At 40.4% G+C, this 26,271-nt stretch overlaps 1 protein-coding gene across 1 annotated transcript in view; it reads right to left on the reverse strand.

Annotated features, from left to right (window-relative positions):
- Positions 1–26,271, reverse strand: part of LOC308678418 (sodium channel protein type 5 subunit alpha-like) — a gene marked incomplete at its 3' end in the record, with an annotated part of 408,240 nt that overhangs the window by 143,836 nt on the left and 238,133 nt on the right. The window contains exon 17 of the mRNA XM_081345599.1: positions 255–725. Within this exon, the coding sequence (XP_081201725.1) occupies positions 255–725 (471 nt within the window). The remainder of the gene's footprint in view (positions 1–254; positions 726–26,271) is intronic.

Here is a 26,271-nt window from a genome sequence, read left to right on the forward strand (position 1 = left end):
ATCTACTTCTCCAGAGCTACACCACCCACTGCCTACTCAGCAAACCCAACAGATTGAAAAATATCTCTACCCCATACTATCGTCTACGAACAGCCCTTTTCAAACTCTTTATACACACCAGGAGTGTTGGGACTACAATAGTTTCCATTCCCAACTGTGTTTGGAGAAGGTTGTTATGCAGCTTGCACCTCTTTCTCATATTTTCCCCAAAACTGCACTGACCACATCCATGATTGGTTTAAGGAGAAACTTACCTGGTCTGTTTCTGTGAATGTGCTTTGCTCATCATCTTCAATGTCCGACTCACCCATTGCAATAGGGACACAAATGGACATGTTTGGGTTGGTCATAAAGTCATTATTGTGGTCATCAGCCACCTGATGCCCCACTGTGTCGGCGGCACCTCTGGCATTGCTGGTGTGGTTCTCCGTCTGGTTCTGCTCCTCTTTGACAAACTCATTAGCCATGTGGTTATTGACACAGTTGTGCATGACCGGCTGATTGTGGGTCACAAGCTTCATCATGGCTTTCTTTTCAGCAGTCGCCTTCGGCTGTCGAAGAACTCTACAGCAGAAATTCCACATGGAATGCTTGAGGTACTTCAGCCCCCTATTGATGCGGGCAAAGGCCAACTGCAAGTTGTTCATCTCCCCATCTTCGTCTGGGGCAGAAAGATTGTCAGCACTAAAAGAGCTCAACAGTAAGGCAAGAAACAGGTTCAGCACCTGAAATGCAATAAAATATTAAGAAGTATTATTTGAATTTTCTCCTGCATTCCGTTGCTATCTTTGGGTGAGTGGCTGTGGCGAGGTGGCCGTGGGGAATTGTCATAGACACCCCCCCACCAAGAGGCCCCTTGCAGACCCCGCTTGCACTTTTTTCAGGCCATCACAGCACACACACACCCTTCCCAGTAAAGATGTGGCCTTAATGGTGCTGCAAAAAAGATCAGGCATGGTGATGTAATGACCCACTTAACGACCAGCATAACTTACAATCATAATTGTAAGGTCAAGGCTACCTGTACAGAGGACTACAGATTATGAACAGACCTATGGCAATAAAGGAAATTTCTGAGGCTATAAAAGAGATTAAACTACCTTAGCATCAAGCTGTCTAATGAGACAAAGCTTTTGAAGGATGAACTGGATTGTTGTACTGTATGCAGTTTATTTTGAACTTTTAGGCTAATGAGCAGAGTTAAAAGGTAAGTTTCAAACAATGTCACAAACCTGAAGTTAATAAATCTTTGGAGACAGACACTGAGAGAAAACTTAATATATTATTACTGTAGATGCTTTCCTACTCTATGTAAGCAAATAATGCACACCAATGCCAGACCTCCATTCCCCTTTTCACAGGAGAAAAAGTACCACACGGGTACTCCTTAACTTACAACAGTTCATTTCATGACCATTCAAAGTTACAACGGCATTGAAAAATGTGATTTATGATCATTTTTCACAGTTACGACTCTTGCAGCATCCCCGTGATAATGTAATAAAAATTCAGATGCTTGGCAACTGCTTCATTCTTATGACAATTGGGTCAAGTGATCACTTTTTGTGACCTTCTGACAAGCAAAGTCACTGGGGAAGCCAGATTCATTTAACACCTGTGTTATTAACTTATCAACTGCAGTGATTCATTTAACAACCGTAGCAAGAAAGGTCATAAAATGGGACAAAATTCACTTAGCGAATGTCTCACTTAACGACATACATTTTGAGTTCAATTGTGGTCATAAGTCAAGGATTGCCTGTAATATGGTTCTTGCTCTGCCCAAATTCTAGCCCAAACTCTTTTATGCTGAACCCCTCTTAGTCCCTCCCACAGGGAAAATTAAAAACCTATTTTAGGGTGGTGCCTTGGCCTATGGCAAAAGATCACTGTCAGCCATTGGGGTCAAGAGTGGTGCATTTGTTCTTACTATGCAGATTTAATGAGAGTGCTTCTAAAATTAGGAACTTAAGGGGGGGGAGGGAGAGTGGGAAAGAAGTACATTTTATTCTTTATAGTTATTTTTATAACTTCTAGGACATCCTAGCTTCAGCGCAGAGGGGCTTATTCAGAAGGGATGACTAGTACATCCTTGCAATGCAAGGGACTTGGACGGACCCTTACTTTATAGGTAGTCCTTAATTTACAACAGTTCATTTAGTGACTGTTTGAAGTTACAACGTCTCTGAAAAAAGAATAGAATAGAATAAAATAGAATAGAATAGAATAGAAAATGGAATATGGAATATGGAATATGGAATAGAATAGAATAGAATAGAATAGAATAGAATAGAATAGAATAGAATAGAATAGAATAGAATAGAATAGAATAGAATAGAATAGAATAGAATAGAATAGAATAGAATAGAAGAATAGAATAGAATAGAATAGAATAGAATAGAATAGAATAGAATAGAATAGAATAGAATAGAATAGAATAGAATAGAATAGAATAGAATAGAATAGAATATGGAATGGAATATGGAATATGGAATATGGAATATAGAATAGAATAGAATAGAATAGAATAGAATAGAATAGAATAGAATAGAATAGAATAGAATAGAATAGAATAGAATAGAATAGAATAGAACAGAACAGAACAGAACAGAACAGAACAGAATAGAATAGAATAGAATAGAAAATGGAATGGAATATGGAATATGGAATATGGAATATGGAATATGGAATATGGAATATGGAATATGGAATATGGAATATGGAATAGAATAGAATAGAATAGAATAGAATAGAATAGAATAGAATAGAATAGGGAATGGAATATGGAATAGAATAGAATAGAATAGAATAGAATAGAATAGAATAGAATAGAATAGAATAGAATAGAATAGAATAGAATAGAATAGAACAGAACAGAACAGAACAGAACAGAATAGAATAGAATAGAATAGAATAGAAAATGGAATATGGAATATGGAATATGGAATATGGAATATGGAATATGGAATATGGAATATGGAATATGGAATAGAATAGAATAGAATAGAATAGAATAGAATAGAATAGAATAGAATAGAATAGAATAGAATAGAATAGAATAGAATAGGGAATGGAATATGGAATATGGAATAGAATAGAATAGAATAGAATAGAATAGAATAGAATAGAATAGAATAGAATAGAATAGAATAGAATAGAATAGAATAGAATAGAAATAGAAAGGGACCTTGGAGGTCTTCTAGTCCAGCCCCCTGCTCAAGCAGGAGAACCTATACCATTTCAGACAAGTGACTGTTTAGTCTCTTCTTAAAAACCTCCAATGATGGAGCGCCCACGATTTATGAAGGCAAAATAAAATAAATAAATCTCCTTATCTTCTTATGACTATATCTTTGTTGCTTGTCTCTTACGATTTATATTGTTTTATTTAGTATCGTGGTATGATTTATGTTGTTTGCTTATTTAGCATCCTATGATTATCACTAAGTGTTGTATCTTATGATTTATGATAAATGTATTTTTATGTTGATTATGATCATGATTTATCACCTGTTGTTTGTATGTACACTGAGAGCTTATGCACCGGAGACAAATTCCTTGTGTGTCCAACCATATTTGGCCAATAAAGAATTCTACTCAATAAAAGAGGGGAAAAACCAATGCTTTTGTATCACTACTTATTGAAATTGATGAGAGGGAATTTGCACTGAATTTTCTTTCAGAGTTCCAATAGCGTATCATTATCAATAGCGTATCATTATCAATAGCGTTTCATTAGCGTATTCTTACTCTTTTTTAATGATAAGATGGCCAACAGATCTGCAAGACTTTCTTTCAAGCTCTCTTCCTAGCTTCCTCTGCTTAAATCCCATGGGAAAAATGGTTTGAGAGCAATTATTCCCATTGGGCTTTCTCAGTTTGGAAAGCATGGCATTAAGGGATATTTTAATATGGTAAGAAGGTCTGTAATTGAAGTAAACTCTCTAATAGCCCCTTCACTCTTCCTACAGTAAAATCAGAAAAACACAATCAGAGGACATTCAAAAGAATTTCTCAAGCACTCTGAAAATAAGCAGAAATCTGTAGGAAAAATTTATTGGGAAAGCAATATTTCTTGCCTATTTTTCACTGCTATTCTCTTTAGTCCTGGTCCAATATTCTAATCAAATACAGGTTACCTTCCACTTACGACCACAATTCAGCCCAAAATTTCCATTGTGAAGCAAGACAATTGTTACTTGCTTTATGCCCTGTTTTATGATCTTTTTGCCACAGTTAAGTGAATCATTGCAGTTGTTAAGTGAATCATATGGTCATTAAGCGAGGCTGGCTTCCCCCATTGATTTTGCTTGTCAAAAGCTGGCTGGGAACTTTACAAATGGTGATCACATGACTCGGGACATTGCAACTATCATAAATACATGCCAGTTGCCAAAGGCCCAACTTTGGGTCATGTGACCATGGGAATGCTGCAGTGGTTGTAAGTGTGAAAAATGGACATAAGTCATTTTTTTTCCATTGTAAGCTGAGGACTATCTGTATTCCAGCCTTCTTCAGTTTGTATCCTGCAGGTGTATTTGTTGGCAATCAGGGAAAAGCCAGAAACTCTTGACTTGTTACTTAGTGAATCACTTCAAATGTATGCAAGGATTTCACCGTGGGTGTGCCCGTTATATTTTATCTGTGAGGCCTTAAGTGTCCAACAATCTCATGTACCGTGACTTGATGGCTGCTGTTTCCCATAATTTGTTGCCTTCTCTGTGTTTAATCATGAAAACAAAGATTAAGAACTCTTGCACATCAGTGTGATCAAACCCCACTTGATCTGAAGTGTCTCTGTGATTATGAATCTAACAAGAAGGCAGTTAAAATTACAGGTAGTCCTTGACTTATAACCAATCATGTAGTGACTGTTTGAAACTACAACGGCACTTTAAAAAAAGTGACATGAGCAGTTTCCACACTTTTCTGCATCCCCATGGTCATGTGATCAAATTTTGGGCACTGGCACTGGCCAGGGATCAGGTGATCACCATTCACAATCTTTCCAATCAGCTTTTGATAAGCAAAGTCAGTGGGGGAATCCCATCATTCTGGGGGAATCCCATCATCATTTATTTTAATCCCATTTATATCCCGCCCTTCTCTGAAGACTCAGGGCAGCTTACAATCTAAGCACAAATCAAATGTGCTTAGCAATAGCCTTCATTCTATGTATATGCCTGCTTATTAGGGCTTTTGCCCCCCCCCCCCCGGCCACAAGCGGCATTATTACAAAGTCATTATTGTAAAGTCATCCCATGATTCACATAACAACTGCTGTAATTCGCTTAAGAAGTGCGGCAAGGAAGGTTGTAAAATGGGACAAAACTCATTTAACAACTGTCTTGCTTAGCAGTAGAAATTTTGGGGGCCAGTTGTGGTTGTAAGTCGAGGACTACCTGCATTATAAAGGAAGTTTGGGCTAACAAATTTCACACCCACAATAAGAGGACATCACCCATTTTCTTTATAGTTTTCAAAACTGCTTCAGTTCATCCAACAGGCTGATGGTAAACCAGCAAGCAGTAGGAGTGTAAGATGAAAGGAGCAGGAAATGCACAATGCTAAAACCGCTAGAAAGCAAGATATGGAATATCCTTCACAATTAGCTGCCAAATTTTTGTGGTTCTGAAATACACCTAGGAGAGGAGCAAAAAGAGGCTTCTATTTTTTGAATCAATAAAACTGCTTCTTTCTAATCTAAAGGGGAGAAACGTTCCTACCCACTGCTAAATTTTAAGCTATAATCTATCACACAGTTAGTGTGTTTCATTTGAAGCAAAGTCTATACACGTAGTCCTGGACTTACAACAATTTGTTTAGCAACCGTTCAAATTTATAACGGCACTGAAAAAAAATGACTGGTCCTCACACTTATGACCATTGCAGCATTCTCAAGAACATGTGATCAGAATTTATGTAGTTTGTAAACAGCCCATATTTATGGCAGTTGTAGTGCCCCGTGTCCACATGATCTCCATTTGTGACCTTCCCAGTCAGCTTCCAACAAGCCAAGTCAATGGGAGAAGCCGGATTTGTTTAACAATTAATCAGTGATTGCTTCTGGAAGCTGTGGTTGCTCCAACACTAGAAGTTTTAAAAAAGAGATTTGTCTGAAATGGTATAAGGTTTCTGCTTGAGCAGGGGGTTGGACTAGAAGACCTCCAAGGGTCCCTTCCAGTTCTGTTATTCCTTCCTGTGTCTGAAGGCTACTATTCTGTATCCTGCATTTCAGGGTGATTTTAAACTTTCCATCAGCTACTTAAAACACTGCTGTATCACCTATTCCTCTTTTCCCAGGTCTAAATTTTAGGACTGTGTCCTAAACACACCTCCCTACGGGGAGGTGGCTGTAAAAAAATTAAAATAGAAGCCACATGATCAGATGCATACAAAAAGGGACAAGGTCTGGAGACTAAAACATATGAAGAATGGCTGCAGGATTTGGGACGCTGAGCTTGTCGATCAGAAGGTTGGTAGTTTGGCGGGTCGAATCCCGAGTGCCGCGTAACAGAGTGAGCGCCTGTTACTCATCCCAGCTTCTGCCAACCTAGCAGTTCGAAAGCATGTAAAAATGCAAGGAGAAAAATAGGGACCACTACGGTGGGAAGGTAACAGCGTTCCGTGCGCCTTTGGCGTCTAGTCAAAACTACTGCTAAGCTTGTAAGCTGCCCTGAGTCTTCGGAGAAGGGCGGGAATTAAATGGAATTAAAATAAAAAAATAAATAAAATAATGCCAGCCACATGACCACGGAGACGTCCTCGGACAAGCGCTGGCTCTTCGGCTTTGAAACGGAGATGAGCACCGGCCCCTAGAGCCGGAAACGACTAGCACGCATGTGCGGGGGAACCTTTACCTTTTAGTCTAAATCAAAAGAAAAAATATGGGTGACATAATAGCAATGTTCCAGTATTTGAGGGGCTGCCACAAAGAAGAGGAGGATCAACCTATTCTCCAAAGCACCAGAGGGCAGGATGAGAAAGAATGGATGGAAACTAATCAAGGAGAGAAGCAACCTGGAATTAAGGAGAAACTTCCTAACAGTGAGGACAATTATCCAGTGGAACAGCTTGCCTTCAGAAATCGTGGGTGCTCCATCACTGGAGGTTTTTAAGAAGAGGGCTTGATCACAAGATCATGGGCTGGAATCAAATTGGTAAAACTCCTTTGTCTTTCAGCCTTTAGATTCAAAAACAAATCACCCCACAACAGCTTTATATGCTGAGTTCTTGTGAATAAGAACATTTTGCTTGGTCTATCCATTTTCTGTGTCGACCACAATTCTCCTAATCTGCTCTGAGGGCTGCTTAAAAACTGTTTGGAAATATATTGAGTTTGTTTTACTTCTGCACCTAGTAAAGTTTGCAAAGTTCTTAATTGATGGGACCTAAGACTTTCTGCTCTGCATATAATCAGTGACAACTATAAAAATGGAAAGCATTCTCAAGGTTATTTTTTTCAGTCACACATAGATACACTTTTGAATCAAGCAATACACAAGATGCAGAAAATGAGTAAATAGAACAAAATAAATCCAGGAAAGGAAAAAAAAAACAAATCTTAAAAAAAATTAGTTTATATCCAGGACAATGTCCATACTTCTCCATATCTTTCTATTCTTGCAAGTTATTCTTGTTTCTATTATCATAATATACCATTTCTTCATTGTAGTTTGAACTTCTCACTTCTTTGTTTTTGAAACTCTCATCAACTCTACCCAGCTTCTAGAAAGTTTTCTTGCTCTTGACCCATTCACTCTTCCTTTATAATTTTTTCTATGCACTCTTAATTTGTTCTCTCTGCAAAAATAATCAATTTCAATACATTTCTTTCATAATGGACGTCAGATGTGTATTCAATCCATTTTCTTCCAGCACTTTCCTCCTTGACTCCATGACTTCATGGAGTCAGATCCAGAAGACATCTTAAGCATCGTATTTCCACTTTTATGTATCTTCTGTTAGACTTGGCCCCCCTTTCCTATAACAGAAGGACACTGCTACTGTACGCAGAACCACTTGCGTTCTTCAAACATTCTTGCAACCATTCGCACACTACAAAGACCTTTCTACTAGCACTTGGTACCTTCTGATGACCTATTCAGCTGTTTGAAGAAAGAAAATATTTTCAAACCACAGTTGCCATGGGAGACATGTTTCATCTCGTAAGGACAAATCTCTTTCCATGACAGTTTTGCTCACTGTTGTCTCCCAGAATGACTATGGTGCGAGCTGAGTTAGACTACCTGCAGGTCTACACCTTCCCTACTTCTGAAGCAAAAACAAACTGTGGATTCCAAAAAGGATGGTTTTTTCTCTGCTTTTTGCAATAGTTCAAAATTTGTACCCCTTCTGAGCAGGTGTCTACTTCAGCTATGTACCACTTAGAAAATACTACTCTGCTCCTTTTTATATAAGCTTTTTAAGAGCTCCCTTGTTTTGTAACTGCGTAACTTTATCCCAGCACACCTGCACTTATATAGAAGGTGCTTTTTTCATTCTGGGTATCATTTATCATAGGCTATTTGTGTTCCATTGTGATGTTTTACAATCTGCATGCACCCACGTAGCAAACCCAGGAGCCTGTACTTTCTGTCACTTGGATAGCATTGTTTTGCTTTTATTTTTGAATAGCCTACCTTGTAGACACAGCGTCTACCATTTAGAAAGAACAAACCATTTATGTGTTGGGCCCTGTTCACTTCACTTATATTGCTGTTTCTGGTGCTCTTATGGTGAACAATTTTTTTTAATTGCCGGGATACATTGCCCAGTTTCTGCCCTAATATCTGCATTGTTCTAATATTAATGTTCTTCTGAAATGGTGTGATACAAAGTTTCTTTCATTACTGATAAGAGGATCAACCTCGAATCTGTTTTGAAAGTAATTTCCCAGATCTTTTCTAAACATCGGCAGAGTTGAGCCAGCTCTAAATTGGGTTTGAAGTTCCTGATCCCTGAAAAAGGAGGAAAGATCTGGACCAGAACATGTGGATGGGACATTCTTTGTAAGATCCATAATGAAAAAAGCTTAATACAAAATGAAGAATTCAAAAGTTGAAATGGCTCACTGTGTAGAAGAGCAGGCAAAGCTGGGGGGAGGGAGTTAAACATGTCATCAGCTTAGAGTCCTTATGTTGCCACAAATGTTCCAAGTCCAGCCTCCCTTGAATTCCTTTGACCCTTATCTAGTACCAATTCAGTGCTGACCATTAGCTGACTAAATTAATGTCAGGCACAAAGGACTAGGACCATATGTTAAGCACAGAAGATTTATTCAAACCTATATAATGAGAATCTAGTCAACTAAAGGTTAGCACTGAATTGGTGCTAGATAAGGATCAAAGCAAGGAAGACTGGACTTGGATCATTTGTGGCAACATAAGGATTCTAAGCTGATGACACATTTAACTCTACCTCCCAATTCTGCCTGCACTCCTACACATTGCCACATATGAGCATTGATAGGACATTTTTACATCATTTCCACTGGAAACAAATCCCTGTGCAAATTCCTGCCCTAGCTAGGTGGATGCAGTATCTGGGTGCGAAAGTTTAGACTTTTTTTTCTATCCAGGAATTTTGGGAATCATGAGATTTTATGAGTCATGGTAACTGGTCTATCAGACAACTGAGATCCATGATTTGAAATCTGAACCCCACTTGTGAAGCTTAATTTTATATGCCTGCAAACAGCATGGAAATTTTCAGAAGGCCATTTTTGCTTTGTTTTTAACTCACGGATGGAAACTCATCAAAGGGAGAACGAACCTAGAGTTAAGGAGAAATTTCCTGTCAGTGAGAACAATTACTTTCGTACTCTCTATCCAGCTCATTTCAGCTATTTCAGATACAAATCTGTAAGAGACAGCCAGAATGGTTACCTGCTTCTGTCAACAAATGTCCAGATAACAAAGCACTGCCTCATTCTATGTATAATCAGCACTCATCACAATTTGAATTTGTGAGGAATAAAGCTGGGTGGGGGGAGGGGAGAACCTGCTCCCTTGAATTGCATTATGGAATTAGAACAGATACAACTTTTTCTGTTGCTGTGGTTACTGTCCTTATTTGGACAACTATGTACTGGGTTTACCCAAAAGAGAGACAGCTTTGAATTTAAAATGACCACCTTCCCTCATCCCTTGTAAATATTAGATAGAAATCCTATGCGGCACCCAGCATTCCCATCACGCCAGCGTTAGGTTTGACAACTCCATTGAAAGCAATTTGGAACATTTTCCTCCCTTTCATAAATATATGCATGTCTCCCCAGGGCAACTGAAGATATATATACTACCTTTATAATAACTAACAGGGTGTATATGTGAATGTGTCTATATGGGGGAGAGACACCTATAACAGAAAAAAAAAATTCTTTGGCAAACAAATTCCTGTGCAAACTCCCACACCGGGTGGATGGAGTATCAACACTAGAGAGTACCATGGGACAATTGGATACCAAAGTTTAGGCGAGTTTCTATATGCAGGAACTTTGAGAGTCATCAGATTTTAAGTCATTTGCCAAAAAATAAAAAATAAAAGAGCCAGTTTGATCTAAGGTACCAGGTTAGAAAGCAGGGAATGGTAAATTCTAGTTCCACCTTAGGTATGAAAGCTGGCTGGGTGACTTTGGGCCAGTCACCAGGAGACAGTGAGTTCTAGTTCTATCTTGGGCATGAAAGCCAGCTAAGGGACCAATCACCAAGAGACTGGGAGTTCTAGTCCTGCCTTAGGCATCAAAGCTGTCTGGGTGACTTTGAGCCAATCACCAGGAGACAGTGAGTTCTAGTTCTATCTTGGGCATGAAAGCCAGCTAAGGGACCAATCACCAAGAGACTGGGAGTTCTAGTCCCGCCTTAGGCATCAAAGCTGTCTGGGTGACTTTGGGCCAATCACCAGAAGACAGTAAGTTCTAGTCCCGCCTTTGGCATGAAAGCTGGCTGGGTGACCTCACTCTCTCACAGGGTTGTTAGTCATGGGGAAAGTAGTAGTAGGAAGTTGTGTTGGATATGTTCCCCCTTTAGAGTTTTTTTTTATAAAAATAATAAAGCCAGTATATCAATAAATAATGATCTATCATTTTATAAAATATCTAAACCAAAGAGAAAAAAGATACTAAAAAATAAAATAAAAAGATAATCAAATTAAATTGGTAGCATTAAGGCTTTGAAACCAAGTATTTCTGCCAATGAAAATGGTTTCTTCTTCTAGCTATATATATTTTTACCCAGTCCTTTTATACATCACCGTCCAAAGTTCAAGTTTTTAAAAGAGTGATGTGTTCTTCCTAATACCAGTTTTCTGCAATATTGTTCCCTTTGGAATTATTTTCAGGGTTTGCACTGAGCTAGAGAGGGTTCATTTATTCCCTCCCACCTTACTTAAAAAAATTATTTTGCAGTGAACTCACTATCCCATGCTCTTTACAACCTAAAGTCTTGACTTAGGAATAGCTGACAGTTTACAATTCCACAACCAATAATCAAGTACACGAAGCCCGAAGCCCTCGACTTACAGCTACAATGGGGCCCAAAATTTCCATTGCTAAGGAATGCAGCTGTTGAATGAGTTGCACCTGATTTTACAACCTTGTTTTTTTTTACCAAAGTTGTTAAGCAAATCACTGCAGTTGTTAAGTAAATCATGTGGTCATTAAGTTAATTGGCTTCCTTCATTGATTTTGCTTATCAGAAGCCGGAGGGGAGCTTGCAAATGGTTATCACATGACCCTGGGACAGTTCAATGTGACATAAATACATGCCAGTTGCCAAGCACCCAAATTTTGATCACATGGCCATGGGGATGCTGCAACAGGCATTAAGTGTGAAAAATGGTCATAAGTCACTTTTTCCAGTGTTGTAACTTCAAATAGTCACTAAACAAATGGTTATAAATCATTGTTTATAAAAAAAAAGTTGCTGAGACTCTAGAAAGAGTGCAGAGAAGAGCAACAAAGATGATCAGGGGACTGGAGGCTAAAACATATAAGGAATGGTTGCTGGAATTGGGTATGTCTAGTTCAGTGAAGAGGAGGACAAGGGGGGAACACAATAGCAGTGCTCCAATATCTCAGGGGCTGCCCCAAAGAAGAGGGAGTCAAGCTGTTCTCCATTGTTCTTACATTGTTCAATCTAAAGAGTATTGGATTAAACAATCATGTCTAGTTTAATGTCTAGTCTAATGAAGAGAAGGACCAGGGGTGACATGATAGCAGTCTTCCAATATCTCCAGGGCTGCCACAAAGAAGAGGGAGTCAAGCTATTCTCCAAAGCGCCTGAAGGCAGGACAAGAAGCAACAGATGGAAAGTAACCAAAGAGAGAAGCAACCTAGAACTAAGGAGAAACTTCCTGACAGTGAGGACAATTAACCAGTGGAACAACCTGCCTCCAGAAGCGGTGAATGCTCCAACACTGGAAGTTTTGAAGAAGAGACTGGACAACCATGGCATAGGGCACGGGTCGGCAACCCGCGGCTCCGGAGCCGCATGCGGCTCTTTGAGCCGTCTCCTGCGGCTCCCAGCCGCCTGGTGCGCGCACCTTTCCGAAGGGCGGAGGTGCGCGCGCACCTCTCCAAGCCGCCGCCGTCCCATCCGGAGACCTGCCGCGTTCGTCAAACATTGACGAACACGGCAGCTGTGCAAACTGGAAAGCTTGAGATATTTCCACAGAACAGTGTTTTTCAACTTAGAAAATTTGAAGATAGAGGTAGCCCTCAACTTACAACCATTCATTTAGTGACTGTTTGAAGTTACAATGGCACTGGGGGAAAAACAAAAACAAATTATGACCGTTTTTCACACTTACGAACATTGCAGCATCCCCATGGCCACATGATAAAAATTCGAGTGCTTGGCAACTGGCTCATATTTATGATAGTTGCAGTGTCCCAGGATCACGCGATTCCCTTTTGTGACCTTCTGACAAGCAAAGTCATTGGGGAAGCCAGATGCACTTAACAACTGTGTTACTAACTTAACAACTGCAGTGATTCACTTGACAGTTGTGGCAGAAAGGTCATGTTGTTGTTGTTAGTTGCGAAGTCGTGTCCGACCCATCGCGACCCTATGGACAATGCTCCTCCAGGCCTTCCTGTCCTCTACCATCTTCTGGAGTCCATTTAGGCTCACGCCTACTGCTTCAGTGACTCCATCCAGCCACCTCATTCTCTGTCGTCCCCTTCTTCTCTTGCCCTCAATCTTTCCCAGCATGAGGCTCTTCTCCAGTGAGTCCTTCCTTCTCATTAGGTGGCCAAAGTATTTGAGTTTTAGCTTCAGGATCTGGCCTTCTAAAGAGCAGTCAGGGTTGATTTCCTCTAGGACTGACCAGTTTGATCACCTTGCAGTCCAAAGGAAGGTCATAAAATGAGGTAAAACACATTTAACAACTATCTTGCTTAGCAATGGAAATGTTAAACATCTGTTTGAATATGGTTAAAGAAATAGAAAGATTTTGATTATAAATGAAAATTAGTTTAAGAGGGATTCAAGTAATACAGCATTTTTCTTTGTTTTCTTTTGTGTTTTGTTTTTTGACATGAGAAATATAAAAATGTTTGGATAGTTTATATAAAATAAATGTTTTCTCTTTTTTGTTATTTTTTTAAGATATGAGAAATGTAAAAGTGTTGGGATGGCTTGTATGAGAAAAAAAGGCTTAAATACTTAAGTGTAACTAATTCTGAGAAAATCTTAACCAGTAAGAATGCTTTGAATATTGTGGGGAAAACAAATTTAAATAAGAATTTTGTAAACAGGATCTATGACAAGGCAATCAAGATGATCAATTAGAAATGAAGCTTTATGTTGATGTGGTTATTATTTGCAGAAACTTGAGAAAAATTTATAAAATTTATATTTAATTGTCATTTATTCAAATAATAAGAAATGTATTAATTTAAGGTTGGCAAAAGAGAATATTATTGGAAGAAGAAAAAATCAAGCAGAGCCATTATATGGACTATAGACAACAAGCTGTTTACCAAATATTAAGGTGATTATGTTAAAAATCAATAAAACATATTTTTAAAAAGAAAAGAAATGTTGGGCTCAGCTAGTAGAGGGCTAACTATAATCAGGAATCTCCTAACACTTGGAAGATATACCTATGAAATATTAGGGATTTATGAAGCCACAGGGTTAGAGGAGTTACTCCCTAGAAAATTGTGTGTGCCATAGTTTAAGACAGACATGTCAAACACAAGGCCCGGGGGCCGGATCCGGCCCGTGAAGTGGTTTCATGTGCCCCTCGAAGCCACCCTGGAAACAGGGAGGGAACAGCCCCCACTGCCTTGGCCCTGGCCCAGAGACCCTCCTTCTGCCAGAGACCCTCAGATCTGTCCCACTCCTGCCCAGGCCCTCATAGGCACCCTTGATGCGAACGATGTAGAGCTGGCCACGCCCACCCAGCAGGCCATACGCACTCTAGCCACGCCCACCCAGTAGGCCACGCCCACCCAGGCCATACCCACCCGGCCCCCTGAGGGCAACCGCAAGGCTGATGCGGCCCTCAATTGAGTTGGACACCCCTGGTTTAAGAAGTCAGAGAGGCCTTATCCAACAAGTAAAGTCTCAACATGAGCTGTCACAAAAATTGTTCCATCATTTGGTTTTCCTGAGACAGAAATTTTTGTACTAAAAAAATCGTGGCTTCCATCTAGATATAAATAGTACCGATCAAAGCTGATTGCAGAAAGTGAGTAACAACCTGCTTCAAAGTACACCATTAGTCCTAAGTAAATGAGTTATTTGCAGCTACCTAGCACTAATTTAACCGTTTAGTTCTCAATGCGTTTGCACACTTGCAAGCTTTCATTCTATTTTGAGTTGGGGGGGGGGCAATGGAGGATAGTCCTGCCAAGATATTAGTGTTTGCTCCAGATATTAAAGAGGTTTAAACCATAATCTCCATCCTGGAGAACCATTCATTGCAAAGGCCCACAATACAAACTGATAATAATAAGGAATTCCCCTCTATATGCATTCTAACTGGAAATTGTACAGTACAGTAATGTAAATTATATATTGGAAGGGACCTTGGAGGTCATCTAGTCCAACCCCCTGCTCAGGCAGGAAACCCTTTACCATTTCAGACAAATGGCTGTCCAGTCTCTTTTTAAAAACTTCCAGTGTTGGAGCATTCACCACTTCTGGAGGCAGGTAGTTCCACTGGTTAATTGTTCTAACTGTCAGGAAGTTTCTCCTTAGTTCCAGGTTGCTTCTCTCCTTGACTAGTTTCCATCCGTGGCTTCTTGTCCTGCCTTCAGGGGCTTTAGAGAATAGGTGGACCCCCCTCTTCTTTGTGGCAGCCCCTTAAGTATTGAAGATTGCTAAAATCTGCTGGAAGATTGCAGACTTATGACCACAATTGGGCCCCAAGTTTATGTTGCTAAGTGAGACAGTTGTTAAGTGAGTTTTGCCCAATTTTACAACCTTTCATGCCACAGTTCTTAAGTGAATCACTGAGGTTGTTAAGTTAGTCACATGGTTGTTAAATGAATCGAGCTTTTCAAAAGGTTGCAAAAGGGGATCGCATGATCCCGGGGGGAGGGGGAGGGGGCTGCAACTGTCATAAATATGAACCAGTTGCCAAGCATTCGAATTTTGATTACATGACCCTGGAGATACAGCAACAGTTGTCAGTGTGAAAAATGGTCAGACATCAGTTTCTTTAGTATTGTTCTAATTTCAAACAGTCATTAAGTGAACTGTTGTAAGTCAAGGACTAACTGTAGAGGGCTAGTTAACCCCAAGAAAGCCCGGCTCTTGCCTTTTATAACATTATAATTAATTTATAACATTGATTTTAATCATCCATGCCTCTTTTCAAATTTTAACTTTTATAATGTTTCTATGTTTTAATAAAAGGGACACGGTGGCTCAGTGGGTTAGGACACTGAGCTTGTCGATCAGATGGTCGGCAGTTTGGTGGGTCGAATCCCGAGTGCCACGTAACAGAGTGAGCGCCTGTTACTCGTCCCAGCTTCTGCCAACCTAGCAGTTCGAAAGCAAGTAAAAATGCAAGTAGAAAAATAGGGACCACTCCGGTGGGAAGGTAACAGCGTTCTGTGCGCCTTTGGCGTCTAGTCATGCCGGTCACATGACCACGGAGATGTCCTCGGACAAGCGCTGGCTCTTCGGCTTTGAAACGGAGATGAGCACCGGCCCCTAGTCGGAAACGACTAGCACGCATGTGCGGGGGAACCTTTACCTTTTACCTATGTTTTAATAGATTACTGTACACCACTCAGAATACACCACCCTTACATCCCTCTGTAAGGGAAATTGCAAAATGAGATAGATAGATAAATAGATGGATGGATGGATGGATGGATGGATGGATGGATGGATGGATGGATGGATGGATATAGACAGAGATGGGTAGATATATAGGTAGGTAGGTAGGTAGGTAGGTAGGTAGGTAGGTAGGTAGATAGATAGATAGATAGATAGATAGATAGATAGATAGATAGATAGATAGATAAACATAAACAGACAGATAGATAGGTAGGTAGGTAGACAGACAGGACAGATAGATAAATACAGTGTGTTTGCTTTTTATTACTGTATTTATTTATTTATACATGTTTTTGAACTGCCAATCTGCTTCAAAGAGATATTAAACTTTTACATTTTGCTAATACACTTGACAAAAACTTCTTTTTCTTCTTAAAGTAAAGGAAAAATAATAACAAAGCATAGCCTCCAATTCCTGGGAAAAATAAAATGTGTGAAGATTAATTCCGGGAAAGTGAATTGAAAGCAACCCACAGCAGGGTTGGCAAGAGACTCACATTAAGGACCATTTCAGACTTTCTTTCAAGCAAGCAAATATTTATAAGCCAAAATCAAGAAAGCAAAAAAAATAATAATTCTTGCTTTGCCTGCTGTGACAATTTCCTCAATACCTCCAAGGATCTCAATAGAAGGTTCCCTCACACACACACACAGAGAGAGAGAGAGAGAGAGAGAGAGAGAGAGGGAATATAATTCACAGTTTAGGCTGAAAAAATCATGACAGACTCAACATCCCTATTTTAGCTGAGGGCAGCAACTAACTAATCTTGTCCAGGCTCAGAAACTAGTTCTGGTCAACCCTTGTTACTATTTTAAAGACAGATCACTAAGTGAAAGTGGGGGGGGGAATCCTATAAAAACCAACAGCCAGAATTTTTGTACATTTGTATATTCATGTATTTATTTATTTATTTATTTAGGCATATGTGAAATATCTCTAGGAATCCATCCTCACCCATCTCTTTCATGTCCAGTCCCTTGGACCACAAAGAGATCAAATCAGTCAATCCTAAATGACTGTGATTTGGAAGGACGGATACTAAAGCTGAAGTTCAAATACTTTTTGCCACCTAAGGAGAAGAGAGGACTCCTTGGAGAAGACCCTGATGCTGGGAAAGATGGAAGGCCAAAGGAGAAGGAGATGGCAGAGGGTAAGATGATGGTTAGACAGTGTCATGGATGCAATGAACATGAATTTTGGCAAACTCTGGGAGACAGTGGAGGACAAGGAAGCCTGGCAGGTTGTTGTCTGTGGGGTTGTGAAGAGAGGGCATGACTTAGTGACTGAACAGCCACAACAATAACAACTCATGTTGCAAACTGCTCAACTAGTAAAGAGGACTCCTGGTTGAAGCACTTCAAATCTTGAACCGACCATGCTCACAGTTAAGCCCTCTGGGGAAGGAAATGATGTAAAGATGCTTCACGTGCCAGTTGAACAAAGACTCCCAGAGCAGAAGACTAGCAGAATGTATCCATTAACAACAACTGGCAATAAGAAGACATGATGAAAACACCTGAATTGTACAACACACGGACAGACTTAACCATAAACTTGTGACCATCCTAGACGAAGCAAGTCTAAAAATGCCAGAGAATTCCTAGACATTCAGACAAATCAGCCATCAACAGGCACCTAGAGATAAACAACATTTACATACCATTTGAAAGAGCCAATCAAAAAAGCCCAAAAGAAACAAATCCAAAATACTTTGTCACCAGCAATCAACGACAAGATGAAGAAAGATTAATATCAAGATTAATAGTAGAACAAAAACCAAGCAGTAACCAATACTAACTCAGACAAAGATAATAATAAAAAACAGCCTAATTAAGGAACCATCAAGACCACTTTCACCACACTGATAGTGCAAGCCACTAATATATAAAATGAGAGCAAACCCCACTTTCTACTGGTACTGAGGAAGTTACTGCCAGATCTGCCATCACACTGCTTCTGACTTGCTTTGTTTGATGGCAGCTTGCCATAAAGTATGGGGGGGGAGAGAGGAATATGGGAGGCGGGGGGGGGGGGACAGGAACAAGAAGCGCCAACCAGAGACACCGGCTGAACAATCCAAGGACACAGGCATGGGAACAGAATGCGAGCGTCCACCAAAGTCACCAAACTTCAGAATTGTAACCAATAATTTGAACTTTATTGGGCACTAAAAAGATGACCGGGGGTAAGGGGAGGGCCTGAGAGAAGAGAAAATTACAGGCTTTACATGGGAATTCTCAGATCTGGCTTTGCTTACGCTGTAGCCACTTAGCTTTAGTAGAAATATAACTTTCACTGCAAATGGCGTCATGGGTCTTTCTTTCCTTAAATGCCCAAGCTGGGATGGGCTTGAGAGTTTCCTAGTTTAGTTTGGCAATGAAACATCTGCAAGAAATTACCCAAGCTCCCCCTGAAGCTAAACTGGTTTTCAATATACACTTTTTTGAGAAAAAACCACACACAAATGTCCATCTGAACAGGACACCAGGCTAGCCTCGGCAGAGGTATAAAAGAAAGCAGATTATAAATGTGATGACCATCATCTCTTGCTTCTGTTCCAGAATATGCTTATTCACCTGCTACCACTTGCTCTCCTTAACTAAGCGGCATGTGTCTGGAGAATTTGCTTGGTTTAATGAGGTGTCCAAGGTGATACAGTATACTCTGACTACTCCTTATCACAAAAGTTGCCTTGGGCTTTCTGGCTGCTTCCCAGCTCTCCTTTAAATATTTATTTATTTATTTTATTGAATTTGTATACCGCCCTTATTCCCGTAGGAAATATGCCTTTTCTACTGTCATAAAGTAAAGGTAAAGATAAAGGCTCCCCCGCACATGCGTGCTAGTTGTTTCCGACTCTAGGGGCATAGCAATAGCACTTAGCACTTGGACTTATGTACCGCTTCACAGTGCTTTACAGCCCTCTCTGAGCACTTCACAGAGTCAGCCTATTGCCCCCCCCCAACAATCTGGGTCCTCATTTTACCGGCCTCGGAAGGATGGAAGGCTGAGTCAAACTTGAGCCGGTCAGGATCGAACTGCTGGCAGGGGCAGAGTTAGCCTGCAATGCTGCATTCTAACCACTGCGCCAGCAGGGCTCTAGTAAACTAGGAAAGCTAATATAGGGTGGAGCAATCAAAGTAAAGGTAAAGATAAAGGCTCCCCCGCACATGCGTGCTAGTTGTTTCCGACTCTAGGGGCATAGCAATAGCACTTAGCACTTGGACTTATGTACCGCTTCACAGTGCTTTACAGCCCTCTCTGAGCAGTTCACAGAGTCAGCCTATTGCCCCCCCCCCCAACAATCTGGGTCCTCATTTTACCGGCCTCGGAAGGATGGAAGGCTGAGTCAAACTTGAGCCGGTCAGGATCGAACTGCTGGCAGGGGCAGAGTTAGCCTGCAATGCTGCATTCTAACCACTGCGCCAGCAGGGCTCTAGTAAACTAGGAAAGCTAATATAGGGTGGAGCAATCAAATTCCTGTTCCCTTTTCATTTTTTTTTAAATTGCAAAAACTAAAGAGGTTTATTTGTAAGTTAAATGTTAAAGACAGGATTGGAAATAAGGTATGTGTTGCTTGGACAAATACAGGTAGTCCTCGACTTACAACCGTTTGTTTAGTGACTGTTCAAAATTACAATGGCACTGAAAAAAGTGATTTATGACAATTTTTCATACTTATGATAACTGTTGCAACATCCCCATGGTCACATGATCAAAATTTGGATGTTTCACAACTAACTTTTATTTATGATGGTTGCAGTGTCCCGGGATCATGTGATCACCTCTTGCAACTTTCTGATGAATGGGGGAAGCCAGATTCATTTAACAACCATGTTACTTAACAACTTCCGTGATTCACTTAACAAGAAAGTTTGTAAAATGGGGCAAAACCTACTTGACAACTGCCTTGCTTAGCAATGGAAATTTGGAGTACAATTGTGGTCGTAAGTCGAGAACTCCCTATATTACATTTTAACTGGAAGCACTATCTATAGGCTTTAAAAGGAGATTGGACCTAGTGGTATTAAGCCAGATAGCTAAATTAAATCCCTCTGGTGAAATAATCAGTAGGATAAAGTGCTCATCCACAGCAGATGTACAAGCAGTGAAACAAATTCTTTGCAGCCTAGACAAATAACAGCTGTTGGTTGGTGAGCTAAAAGGCCCTTTTCTGAACATCTGGGCATATCTGGGTGATCACAGCTGGAAATAGCAGATTGGGCTGAGTAGCCATTTGGGCAGATTTCCACTTTTCCACTTCTGATTGAATTCACTGCATGCTTAAAAAATAATAATATCCCAATTCAGTTTGGGGGATGCTCTCTGATTTGATGATTTGAGAAACAGGCGAACACTGAACGAGGATTCCAACTGTAGCAGTGCTGGGCTCTGACAGGAACTAGGAGGATTACTCTCTGTGAGTAGGCCCTTGGGAACACGTGTTTGAGATCTCTTCCTCTGCAGAATTATCACCCATTAACCTTTTGTCTGTACTTCTATTTGCATTTGAGGAGAGGGATGATGAAAGAGCATTTGGTCCAGGTGCAAGTTCCGCAAAGATCAACTTTGGCTTGCAGCTTTTGCTTTGAAAGCAAGTTTTTATTTTTCCCCCCTTTCCAAATGAGCACAAAGAAGCCAAGCATTACATCCTGTGCTAGGAAAAGAGTCAGGTGTTTACTCTCTCCAAAACCAAATATGGGTCACAGCTACCCAGGTGGCAATCTAACACATGCTGGAGGGAGGGAATTGAGATGTCTTAAAAAGTCTACTCCAAGGTTTTTCGGTTATATATTGAATCTAAGAAGGTCTCTGCTGGGGCAGGACAAAAGCTAAGCCAATCTAGCTGCCTCTGGGAGGCCCATAAATGAGCACAAGGATTTTTTTGTTGTTGTTGCTTGAATTTTCCAGGAACTGCCATTCAAAGATGCACATTACGCGTGTTCAATGCTAGAAGAAAATGTGAGTGGCCACAAAATGCAGCACAAAAACATGGGATGGAGGATAGGGGGTCTTTGTGGAAATCCAAGTAGCCAAATGAGGGTCTGGGTGCTGGAGCCAATTCAAGATAGGCTAAAAGAGACGCCATTTTGGAAGAAACCAGCTCCTGCAACTCCTGAATCTTCTTGAAATTTGGGATTTTGCTCTGTGACCTTCTAAGAATATTTTTTTATTCATCTCCCTCCAGGAGGGGCTCTGAGTGCTGAAATAGCTTCTATAATATCCTGTTCCTTGACTGACCGAGTGAATTTAATTTAATTTGTCTGTCATCCATTCTCAAAAACTCTGAACAGCTGAGGGGAAAACATTTCCAAAGACTGAGAATAGCCATACAAAATGCCTGCTTCCAAAGTCCTGTCAGAAGATAATTTCATGTAAATGAGATCCAGAGCGAGGTGTATCTATTTGATTTGACTGGACAGGCAGATTATATTGTGGGAGATGGTGGTCCCACAGATACAGCTAGTTCCGGACTTACAACCATTTGTTTATTGACCGTTCAAAGTTACAACAGCACTAAAAAAAAAGTTTCATGACTATTTTTCATACTTACAACCATTGCAGCACCCCATGGACACTTGATCAAAATTTGGATGCTTGGAAACCGGTTCGCATTTATGACGGTTGCAGTGTCCCAGAGTCATGCAACCTTATGACATGTAATGGGGAAGGCAGATTCACTTAACAACCATATTATTAACTTAAGAATTGCAATGCTTCACTGAACATCTGTAGCAAGAAAGGCCGTAAAATGGGGCAAAGGTCACACAACTGTCTTAGCAACAGAAATTTTGGGTTCAACTGTGGTCGTAAATTGAGGACTATCTGTAATCTCAAATTGTTTGATGACCCAAAGTCATTCTATCTTGGAAAGATTCGGTCTGAATCTACTTCTCCATATCCAGGCCCTGGATTAGCGCTTACACTGCATTGCCTGAATGGTCCAAGGAACTAAACTACAAGTAGTTCTCGACTTACAACAGTTTAGTGACCATTCAAAGTTACAGCATGCCTTAGGACCATTTTTCATAGTTATGACCTTTCCCCATGGTCATGTGATCAAAATTCAGATGCTTGGCAACTGGTTCATATTTATGACTGTTGCTGTGTCACAACATGTGATCACCTTTTGTGACCTTCGACAAAGTCGATGGGGAGGCCAGATTTATTTAACAACTGAGTTCCTAATTTATCAACTGCAGCGATTCACTTAACAACTGTGGCAAGTAAGGTCGTGAAATTGGGCAAAACTCACTTAAAAATGTTTCAATTAAGAACAGAAATTTTAAGCTCAATTGTGGTCGTAAGTTGGGGACTACCTGTACTGCATCTGACTTTTTTTAGAAATGCAGCACCTGCCATCTGCTACTCTTAGACTTCCCCAGGACAGTTTTCCAAGGAAACTACGATGTTTTGGTTTTTCAGGACTGCAGTTCCTGAAATTTGTTACTGGTTACACCAGGGGTAGGCAACCTTGGCTCTTTTATGACTCATGGACTTCAACTCCCAGAATTCCTGAGTCAGCATGGCTCAGTTTGGAAACTCCCTTTCCCCTCAGCATGGCTGGCTCAGGAATTCTGGGAGTTGAAGTCCACCAGTCATAAAGCGGCCTAGGCCTAGGCCAGGAGTAGGCAACCTTGGCTCTTTTATGACTCATGGACTTCAACTCCCAGAATTCCTGAGTCAGCATGGCTCAGTTTGGAAACTCCCTTTCCCCTCAGCATGGCTGGCTCAGGAATTCTGGGAGTTGAAGTCCACCAGTCATAAAAGAGCCAAGGTTGCCTACCCCTGGAAAGCTAGTAGTAGCAAACTGCTTTTCTTACATCTTCTGAAAACATAACCTTGAACAGCTACTGAAAACTTAATTTATCTTCTATCTACCAGTCAACCTGGTACTTTTCATGTATGTTGAATTTGATCTTTCCTCTCCCTACTGGGCGGCACGATGACTCAGTGGCTAAGATGTTGCGCTCGTTGGCTGCAAAGCTGACAGCCTAAGTTCAAGACCCGACTGTCGCGCAAAAGGGTGAGTGAGTGCCCGTCTTCACCTAGCTCCTAGCAGTTCAAAAGCATGCAAATGCCAGTAGATGAATTGGTAACACTTTGGTGGGGAGGAAACCCCATTCCATGGCATAACATGACCTGGAAACATCTTCAGACAGCGCTGGCTTTACGGCCTTGAACTGAAGATGAGCATAGACCCCTTTAGTCAGCAACGACTGGTGGAGTAAAATCCACAGGGACTCTTTTCCTTTCTTTCCTTCCTTCCTATTCTCCTTATTGGACACAGGGCTTGTCCTACCATTAATCAGGGTGATGCTTCTACTTCAGGCAACATATTTTTGTTCCTTTGCGAATTATTGATGCCTATTTTTTTATTGCTGAGGAAAAATTCCCTAGGCTTCTCTGACTTGGATCATGAGGGAAGAAGTGCTATTTTCCCCCCCTCAGCTTCAGGAGCTGAGTATGTGTCAGCCTTCCCAAGCAGACTAGACAGGAAACACAACCAGGTGATCTAATTTACTTTATTGTAAGGCTACGTTAGCAGAATCTCACAGAAGTCTGAAAGTACAAATCTCCCACTGTCTCTTTTACAGACTGAGAAGTTAGAATCCTTTCTGAGTCTTTTCCTCTGTCCGTTATGCAACTGTGGGCTATGCGATCTTTTATCTCATCATTCCTGGGGCCACACCTCTTCTCCCAAGGACATTTTGATCACACGCCATGGGGATGCTACAAGTTTTGTAAGGGTGAAAAATGGTCATAAGTCACTTCAGGAAGTTCTAGATCCGTGGTGGCAAACCTATGGCATGCGTGCCACAGGTGGCACGCAGAGCTCTCTGTGGGCGCATGCATCATCGCCCCAGTCCTAGGCCTTCAGCTGGGTTTTATAAAACCTTTTCGCTTTAGGCCTCCACCGCCGTGTGCAAAAAGAAAAAAAAAAGGTTCAATCAATCAATCAATCAATTTCAACTTCTCACGAAAAAAAAATGATCTCGCCAAGTTGGAATTGATTGATTAAACTTTTTAGTCCCACCCAGGCTGCCGTTACCACGGCAGCCACGCCCACCCAATGGGCCACGCCCACCCAATGGACCACGCCCACCCAATGGGCCACGCCCACCCGGCACCTGACCATACATAAGTAGGTTTTGGGTTGCAGTTTGGGCACTCGGTCTCTAAAAGTTTTGCCATCACTGTTCTAGATTTTCTCTTGCACATGTTTCTTACCATATGAGGCAGAAACGTAACAATATGTTTTTTTTAAAAATATTGAAATCTTGGGATGTTATATTTTTTATACATGTATCCGTGGAATGGCTTGCCTCCAGAAGTTGTGAATGCTCCAGAACTGGACGTTTTAAAAAAGAGACTGGATAGCCACTTGTCTGATATGGTATACAATCCCCTAGAAGACTTACAAGGGTCCCTTCCAACTCTGCTATTCTGTTACTCTACCTATTACTTCCCATCTACCTTTTTTCTATCTTTTTTTCTTCCGCTTATGCATAATTTGGCACACTCACAAACTTGCTCATACATATTCCCTGTCTTGAATAATTTTTAATTTGTTTTAACAGGTTACAGACTTCAAACACTGGGAAAAATGCTTGCTTGGAACAGGCAATTCCAAATGTGCTTGTTACACAACGAACAGGCAAACTCTTGCCCTGAATTAAAATCATGCTATTTTGCACCTGTTAGCTAGTTAGAAGTCTGAGGATATTATTAATAAAAAGGAAAAAAAACCATTTACTTGCAGGAATGTGTAAGACAGACTCTTCCCCCCCCCATTCTGCAAATTAAGAAGAAAGTACTATTTCAGACATGTTGTTTCTGCATTATATATGCCTATGCATGAGCTTTGCTTTCTGGAAGGTGGGAATAGTTAAATATAAACCTCATCTCCAATGTTAGTCTGTTGCTTTCCAGCCGGTCTGACCTACATATGTAGGCGGGATATAGACAGCAGGAGTATTATTTTAATAAAACTCTGTTGCAACCTTTTCAGTTATGCAGAAATCTGTTTTCATCCATAGATACACCGATTCTCTATTTGCAATCCCCAGACATACATAGAATTCATCAGTATTATTGCTTTATTTTTAGAGCCATGGTGGCATAGTGGTTAGAATGCAGAATTGCAAGCTGACTCTGTCCACTGCAAGCAGTTCGATCCTGAGCGGCTCAAGGTTGACTCAGCCTTTTGAGGTCAGTAAAATGAGGGCCCAGATTGTCAGGGGCAATATGCTGAGTCTGTAAACCACTTAGTGCTATAAGGCATTATGAAACAGTATATATATATATATCTAAGCGCTCCTGCTATTAACACTGACATTGATGGGTAATTTCTTTATGATGGTTTATTTTCAATTATACGTAGTCCTTGACTTACAGCCATTTGTTTAGTGGCCCTTCAAAGTTACAAAGACAATGAAAAGAGTGACTTATAATTGGTTTTCACAACCGTTGTAGCAACTAGCATGTATTTATGACTGTTGCACTGTTCTGGGGTGATGGGATTATTATTTGTAACCTTTCCAGACAGCTTCTGACAAGCAAAGTCAGTAGGGGAATCCAGATTCATTTAACAACCATGTGATTCATTTAATAGCTGTAGTGATTTGCTTAATAACTATAGCAAAAAGGTCATAAAATAAGGCAAAACTCACTTATCTGTCATGTTTCACCTCTTTTATGTTTAAATTGATGTATCCCCACCAGTAAAATGTAGCACAGAATACAATGTGAATCTTTTATGTAAATGTAGCAACTTCATCATTTGATCAATGACTTTCCAACACTGTACCAATTAATATTATTAAACAAGAACTTATGAAAGCGGCTTGTGTGTGAAAGATGATTGATATATGCAAATAAGGATCAAATAATATTGTAATAATATACCCCATTAAATATAACTGTCAATAATATAAATATACTTATTTTTATCCCTATCTTGTTCCTACA

Source organism: Vipera berus (genome assembly GCF_964194415.1).
Source record: "Vipera berus genome assembly, chromosome: Z".
NCBI lineage: Eukaryota > Metazoa > Chordata > Lepidosauria > Squamata > Viperidae > Vipera > Vipera berus.